At 35.0% G+C, this 8,849-nt stretch overlaps 1 protein-coding gene across 1 annotated transcript; it reads left to right on the top strand.

Moving 5' to 3' along the window:
- Nucleotides 1–2,369: 2,369 nt before the first annotated feature.
- On the top strand, nt 2,370–3,123 carry LOC114397147. The gene is made up of 3 exons (XM_028359261.1): nt 2,370–2,742; nt 2,822–3,093; nt 3,117–3,123. The coding sequence occupies exons 1-3, from the start codon at nt 2,374–2,376 to the stop codon at nt 3,121–3,123; spliced, it is 648 nt and encodes a 215-aa protein (XP_028215062.1). The 5' UTR covers nt 2,370–2,373.
- Nucleotides 3,124–8,849: the final 5,726 nt, after the last annotated feature.

Genomic DNA, 8,849 nt, shown 5'->3' on the forward strand with positions numbered 1-8,849 from the left:
TATGACAGCTCACGAAACCCAACTGGTTTATTTTTAAATTGAAAAAAATAGATTTGACTTTGACTTATACCCTGAGATCAGAACCAAGCTGATGAGAAATTATTGGTGGGTCATGAGTGTGTTTATAATTTTCTTAAATCTCCACATGGCATATAACTAAGGTTTTCAATTTTGATCATCATTTTGTCGCGAGTTTTGACATTGTAAGTGAGAAATTGTAGATACATTTTGTTTTCTTAATATAAATAAATAAATAAATAATCCAAAAACCTTGACGTTATAGCTGAAATTATAATTACAAAGCTGTTTTAAAACCTTTCATTTAATCAAAATTTTCAACTTACAAGGAAAAGTTAACAAAATCAGACTGTCATGTGTATAATAAACTTAATAAATTACCGCTGAAACTTAATAACCATACTCCACTTTCTTAATAACCATGCTGCTTGTCTTTATAAAAAAGTTAATGTATAATAAACTTGTCAGCACTAGGATTTTTTAATGTATAATAAATTTGTTGTTCCACTAGGATTTCAATACAAATTCTGTTGTGCCTCATAGGTAAGGGAAAGAAAACTTTACCCATAATTTTATGCATTATATATACTATTTGTTATTTTCTTTTTTTCTTTCTTTGTCATAGAGCTTTTGTGAATAGTTTATTAAAGTTAATAACATCCTTTGTTATTATATTACTTTTCTTTTAGTTATATAGTGTGGATAGTCAAGAAATGGAAAGTAGTATAGTTGATGCTTCAGCTGCTTCAAGAAAACGTAGAAGAGATGAAGAGGAGGAAGAAGAACTTGAACAAGTATTTTTCATTATTGTTAGTGTTGTCACTATGCTTTTGGGTGCACTGACTTGGTATCATGACAAGTACTTTGTTAAGGAACCTGCCCGAAATTTGGAATTAGAAAGGCATAGTTTCCTCAATCGTCTATACAGGGGAACAGAAACTGATTGCATTGAACAATTAAGGGTCAGTAAAAAGGCATTTTTTAAGGTTTGTAGAATTTTACAAGAGAAAGGGCAATTGGTAAAAACAAAAAATGATCCTATAGATGAAGTTGTGGCAATGTTTTTTCATATCCTTGCTCACAACCTAAAGTATAGAGTTGTGCACTTTAGTTATTGTAGATCCATGGAAACAATTAGTAGGCAATTCAAGAATGTCCTGCGAGCTATAATGAAAGTAAGCAAAGAATATTTGAAGTTCCATGAGTATAATATAGAGGGCTCGGTGGAAAACAAATGGAGATGGTTTAAGGTGAGTTTGTCATTTGTTAGTAATTATAAGGTACTTTAAGTGATTGTGACTTATTTTTTATTTTCAAATGTTTGTAGAATTCAATTGGAGCACTTGATGGGATACATATTCCAGTAACAGTTTCTGCAGAAGATAGACCTAGATATCGTAATAGAAAAGGTGATATCTCTACAAATGTTTTAGGAGTTTGTGGTCCAGATTTAAGGTTTATATATGTGTTGCCCGGGTGGGAAGGGTCAGCAGGAGATTCTCGAGTATTGCGAGATGCTTTGCATCGTCAAAATTGTCTCCATATACCAAATGGTAATATCATGAAATGATGAAACTTTATTTAACATATAAAAGAAATATGCACATTTTTATATATAATATTTTTTTAACCATTGTAGGTAAATATTTTCTTGTGGATGCGGGGTATACAAATGGCCCTGGATTTTTAGCACCTTATCGAGGGACTAGATATCATCTTAATGAGTGGATCGAAAACACTCCTCAAAACTATAAGGAGTTATTTAATCTTCGTCATGCAAGTGCAAGAAATGTTATTGAAAGGTCATTTGGGGTATTGAAGAAAAGATGGAGTATATTAAGAACTCCTTCTTTTTTTGATATAAAAACACAAATAAGAATTATTAATGCTTGTTTCATGCTACATAATTTCATAAGAGATGAACAACATAGTGATCCAATTTTGGAAGCCCAAGACTTGGAACTTTTATCTATTGTTGACAATGAGTTAATTAATCAACAAATGGAAAGAGTCACAAATAATATTGGAGATGAAGTCACAACTATCCAAGCGACTGAGGAATGGACAAGATTTCGTGATACTTTAGCAATGAATATGTTTGCCACCTATCAAATAAGAAGAAACTTTGATTAGGGAGATGTCTTTAGTGGATTTGAATTTTGTTTCTTATGTGTAATTGACTCTATACTCATGTATGTGTGATACTTTGGATTTTTGTATTTCATAATACTTTGGATTTTGTTTTCTTTTTATGTGTAGTTAATTTTATACTTTCGTAGAATGCTAATTTGACATGTCTCACCTTTATATATCTGTAATTATATATGAGAGATTATTTTTTTTTTGTCTAGAGAAATGGAATCAAGCAATGTGAAGAACAAGTCAAGTGGAAAAAGAAAGATGTCTAGTGAGGACACAAGAAGTTACTTCGCATGGAACTTGGAAATGGAGTGTGTGCTAGCTGATGTGCTTAGAGATCAAAGAAATTTGGGCAATAAAGGTGATGGAAATTGGAAAGCAGTAGCATATAGTACTGCAGCTCAAATTTTGTCCAAGCGTTTTGGAGTTCACCTCATGGCAGATAATGTTAAGAATCGTTTTAAGCTTTGGAGAACATGGTATGGAATTGTGAGTGACATTCTTAGTCAAAGTGGATTTGACTGGGATAGCACAAAGTACATGATTACCGTTGAAAATGAAATTGCATGGAATGAATATGTTAAGGTAGCCAATTATCTTTTAATTTTATTCAATAGTAGTTATTATTTGTTTTGTTATTAACATGTTTTTATTTTTTTTCAAGTCACATGAAGAGGCCAAACGATTTCGATTCAAAGTCATTCCTAATTGGGATGATATTGTTGACCTATGTGCAAAGGATAGAGCTACTGGACTCGGAGCAGAAAATGCATTAGATGCAGATGATATCATGAGCAAAGAAACAAATGAAGAGGAAGCAATTCATAGTGTGAGTTTTGACTTAGAGGGATCAAGTTCTGCCACGAGAAAAAACATTCGCCCAAGTAAGAGTGGAGAGAAAGAAGGGATGATTTCCTCAATGAAAGAAGTAGCCGAGTCATTGAAAGAATTTATTGAAGTGACTAAGAAGAAGATGGAGAACAAAAAAAAGATGGAGATAAAAGAAGCTCAAGAAGTGGTACATGAAGTGGTGAGTGAGCTAGATAATATACCTAATTTTAATGGTGCACTTAGACATAGAGCAATTGATTGGTTGATAGAAAATCCCATTAAGTTTACGATTATAAAAGCTCTTCCATTGGATGAGAAAGAGGATTACATCTTATCTTTTATGCCTTGATGTCAAATTACAGGTACGTTTGATATCATGACAAGTATGCTGATGTTGTATAATTATGTTTTACATTTATATCTTTCATTTTATATAACAAATTATGTTTTAACAAATATGATTTGTTTAGTGACACTTAACATTATGTCTTCTTTTGCAGAAAATATGTGAAGGAATTCCTATGTTGAAGCAAATGCAATTAGAAAATTCAGAATTATTTTGGAAGTTGGACTTATTTTGTGACTAGATTTTATTTCTGTCTAAGTTTTTTTGGTGTAATTGCATTACTGACCAATGACTTTGGCAAAAAAACAAGTTTCATCTATAGACTTCTAAATAACATTCTAAGGTGAAATGATAATAAATATTGTTTATGTTGTGAGTGGTGTAATGTGTCGTAAATGAAATAATAATTTAAATAGTTAAATTATATATTTTTAATTGAAATAGATTAAAATAGTACATATTTATTGGAATATCACACTCGACAAATAGTACATAGAATTTATTAATGAAAAAAATAATTATTTTATTAAAAAATTGTTTTATTAAAATATAAAATTTTAAAAGAGAATGCATTTGATTATTTTATCAAAATAAGAAATTTTAAAAATGAAGAAATTCAATTTCCTTATCCAAACACAAAATTTTGAAAATGAAGAAATTTAATTTCATTATCCAAACACAAAATTTTAAAAATGAAGAAATCTAATTTCTTATCCAAACACAAAATTTTAGAAATGAAGGAATTTAAATTGAAGAATTTGAAATTCTGAATAGAATTTTAAATTTCCTCATCCAAACACACTCTTAAATATTTCTCGCCCTTGAAGATTCATTTTCAAGAACCTGCACATTTTCTTTCTTTTTTCTTTGCTACCAGGTCATGGACAACAATAGATACCTCACAGCCCTACATTGGGTCAATGAGAGGCACCATGCATGAGCCTCAAGCAAACCTAGGGGCAGATCAGAAGTTCTCACCCGATAGGTGGAAAACCCGAAAGGGCAACCTAGGAAAAAATTAGTGTGAATAAAAAGTATCTAGTCAAGATTTGAAATAACACATGGTCGTGTTTCAACATCCCAAACACTAATTTATCCCTTGCTACCCCCTCCGAGCCAAAACATATTTGTTTTCTAAAAACAACAAAAACAAAATAGGAACCTTGAGTAGGAACCACCGCTAAACCGGCGGGAAGAGAAATGCAAACAACACATGCATGACGTTGGGCAGCAATGAAAGAAAAAATAAAATAAAATCCGCCAAAGGCGAGTGAAGAAAAAGAGAGACAAAAGATCTCCAAATTTTATAAGAAAGGCACAAAATTGCAATGAAATATTAATGTATAAGACAAAAGGAGTAGATCCCAACTCAAAAGTTGAAATGAATAAAAATACAAGCAACACTCTTAAGGTTCTTACTCAATATAACCCTTAAACACTTTTTGAGCCTCTCTGATCCTTTCTTTCATAGCCCTCTTACCCCTGACCACATTACAAGCCTAGTAAAGCCCATGTGGATCAAGGAATGACTAATTTTGCTTTTAAGTTTGGATTCTGGAATGGAATCTAATGCAATCCTACCCCCCAAGGGCATTGGATAAAATACTCCAAGAAGATTAGGTCAGAAATGCAAGAGAAGGCCCTAGGATTCTCATGAACCTTAGGGTAGATTTCGGGCCCATGGGCTAAGTATGAGCCCACTTATCTTTGTACATATTAGATTAGGGTTTCATTATTTTTAAGCCTTGTATTTAGGGCTCCATAATATAGGTAGGGTACCCTAGAAATGTAGGATTTTTCAGCCCTTGTATTTTAGGGCACCTAGACTAGTTTTTGTATTGGGGGTAGTTTTGTAATTTCACATGCATTGAATGAATAATTAATGTGTGGGGAAATAAGTTTAATTGAATTGGGAGAAGCCCAATCCAATTAAATTTTAGAGGAGCAGGTGAGCATTTGCTTGCTACATCCCATTGCCACATCATATAGTCACACTTTGTGCATGTCCTTCATGCTTTACATGCCTCATGACACCTAAGCACACTTAGTGGAGAATCTTGGACTTGATCTTGGATTAGTGGGCTGAACCATAGATAAAATTCACTAATCATAATTAGTGAAATTTTGGCTCCACAAATTCAAGTGAAATTTGAATAGAAATTCAAATTTTCATCCAATTTTGTATGACACTTGGGCTATAAATAGTGGCCATGTGTGTGCATTTTTTCAACTTTGATCATTTGAGAATTACACTTCAAAGTTCAGACCTCATTTGAGGCACAAAATTTCATGCTCTTTCTCTCCCTCTCCCTCCACTCATCTTCTCCTTCCTTGAAGCTCTTATCCATGGCTTCCTATGGTGGTGAGCTTCTTCTTGACTCATCTTCTCATTGAAGTAGTGTTTCCAATCATCTTTATTCCTTCTCCATTCCGCTGCCATTCATCTTCATGAAGAAAAGGACTCCATTGATGAAGAAGATCCAAGGCCTACAAGCTCCACATGGATACCACATGATGTAGCTCCATATAAAGCACAAGGATTTAAGCTCTTATGAACCAAACCCTCATCCAACAACTCCTTTACTTAAGGAATAACCTCAAGCCTAAGAGTTGTGGCAGTGCTAACCAGTGTCTTTTGACAAAGGAGAAAATATGGAGGTTGTCTAAGAGAGGAAGTTTCTTTAATGTTTGTCTTTATTGCAAAATGACTTTCCTCTTTAGCTAACCTCTTGGAGGAGACACTTACCTCCTTACACTCCTTCTTAACCATTAATGGTTGTTCTTCTTCTTGGGGGTAGATTTCTTCCCTAGATTCTTCCCCTTTTGCTTCTTCACTTTCACTAGAGGAAGGTGAAGTAGTAGTCTCATCTTGGCTACTATAAATGTCTTGGCCCCTCATAATTATGGTTTTCTTGGTGGGGCATTGAGAAGTAATGCTCTTCCAAGACATTTAAAGCACTTTATAGAGCTAGTCTTCTCTTCCATACTAGCCTTAGGGGGTTGCTTTTCTATTGGCTTCCCCTTATCATCTTTGGGCTTAGAAGGTGATGCCCCTAAGATGCCTAGACCTTGGTCTTTCTTTGGATAAGAGTGAGAGCCATAAGATTTTGAAGTAGACTTTCTTTTAAGTTGTTGCTTGTTCATTTTCCCATATGGTTCCTTTTTCTCCAATTCTCAACAATTATATTAAAGGGAAATGAAGCACCGAAAAGCGCACCACATCGTCAAGTATTTAAAATTAAAATGGATGAATCCGAGTATCGAACTCAGGGAACTAGTATTAGACGGGGTTAAATTCAGAAATAAGGCATTGTTAAAAGAAACATTGATAATTGATGGTTTAGAACAAAATTAATCTAAGTCTAGGCTAAAAACAGTAAAAATGCAAGTAAGATTGACAGTAGTAGGTAAAAGTGTTGGGTCTTTCTAACAAACAAGCTGATGCAAATAAGGATATGTCTCTAATCAATCATGCTTTTGTGTTCTATGTTGTAGCCTAAAGTACTAAACCTCGATCCCTCATTAGGCTAGCTTAACTCAAGCTTCATCCTCGGATCCCTCTTGTTGGACTAGGCTTAACTTAAGTAGCCCTTGTAGGTTTAGACTAATTTAAACTAAGCTTCAACCACAGATCCCTCATTTAAGACTAGGCTTAGCCTAATCAGCTTACGTAAGTTTGGACTAATTTAACCTAAGCTTCGTCCTCAGATCCCTCTTGTTGGACTAGGCTTAGATTAAACAACATTATCATCACAGCGTATTAAGACACTAAAACTTAATCCGCAGATCCCTCATTTAAGACTAAGTTTCAATACTGCTTCTATCAAGTTCTAAGGCAATAGTACATTTCCCAATGCTAAAGTCACCTAACTAAACATACAAATGGGTGATCAAACCAAGACAATGTAGAAATTAAACATTGAAAGAGGCATTGAAAATAGAAAACACAATCAATTAGATATTAAAGTAATTACATCAGTTATTCCTTAGAAATTCCCAACAAGAGTGTTTAGTCAACCATACAGAAAAACCCTAACACAATTGAGATTAAGAGTAGAGAATAATTGTTCCTTACACAATAAGGGGGATCCCTCCTCCTCTTCTCAGCATCCTACAATCACTCTGTAACTCACTAATCTCTCTCTAATTACAAAACCTCGGTCTCTCTGCAAAAGTTGCTCCTCTCGCTGCCTCCAGAGCTATTTTCTCGAAATAGGCACCATAGTGTGCTCTAGAATTCTCTGGATTGTTGTTAAAAATTTTGTACCCTAATTCTGCACAAGACAGGCTTTAAATAGGCTTTGAATCCGCAATGTTGTGCTTAGCGCGAGTAAGTGGATTTGAGCTTAGCGCTAGTCATGCGCTGAGCCTGGCTAAAGACAACCATCATGCTTAGCAAACTGATCTCGCACTTAGCGCGCATCCTTGATATTGATGCTCTGCCAGATTCTTCTATCGTGCTAAGCGCGCTGAAGCTGCACTTAGCGATGGATGCACGCTGAGCCCAAATGGTGAGTTGAACGCAACTGCCACTTTTACCACTTCATTATTTAGCCTCTTTTAACCTGAAATTTGCACAAATTTTATCATTAATTCCAATGGAAAGTATTCTAGAGACAACTATAATAGTAAAACAAGATTTATTTACAAATTACTACAGAATAACCATAAATTGGGGAACTATACAAGTTTTGGAAAATGTTTTCTATACAAAAGTTAGTCGTATAAGACAACTAACAAACTCCCCCAAATTTACAGTTTTGCTTGTCCTTAAGCAAAGAAAGAACAGTTCACTTGTCCTCAAGTGACAAATTTCAATGGTCACTCAACAAGGGTGTTTGCTTCACAGAAAAATTCAACCATATTAACTTGTCATACCCTAATTTCGTCCGGGGACCATCCGTTGTTGGGATGCGATCCTCGTTTGACCACTTCGAGGTACTTGGCACCCATCGTTAGGCAATTCGTGAAGTTCCGAGACTTTCCGGAAGTCAAAAGAAAGCACTGTAGCACAATCCGTGACGTTCCGTAACATTCCGGAAGGCAAAAAAGGGATGATTACGTAATCTGTAAGGTTCCGTAACAATACGGAAAGAAAACAAGTATCGTTACATAATTCATAAGTTTCCGTAATGCTACGGAAAAAGAATCAGCAAAAAAAGGCAAGGGGGTGTATTTAGTAAACAGGGGGTGCAAATAGCAACCAGGCCCACTTGGGCCTTCTAGGAAGTTCTCCAGAAGGCACCGCCGTAACGCTTCTAGGAAGCAACCTAGCTCGCCTGGGCGAGCTGGGTGGTAAGCTTCTCCTTCTTTTCCCTATAAATAGGGGAAGGAGGGAAGAACAAAAATGTTCAACCCTCCTGGTATCTAAGAATCACTTGAAATTAGTGAGAAAAATTGTTTCCGTGAAGAAAATCCAAGCCGAGGCACTTCCGTAACGCTTCCGAGACGTTTCCGTGGGTGATTTCGCGAAGATTTTCAATCATTCTTCGTTTGTTCTTCGTCGTTCTTCGGT

Source organism: Glycine soja, chromosome 18 (assembly GCF_004193775.1).
Source record: "Glycine soja cultivar W05 chromosome 18, ASM419377v2, whole genome shotgun sequence".
In the NCBI taxonomy this organism is placed as follows: domain Eukaryota; kingdom Viridiplantae; phylum Streptophyta; class Magnoliopsida; order Fabales; family Fabaceae; genus Glycine; species Glycine soja.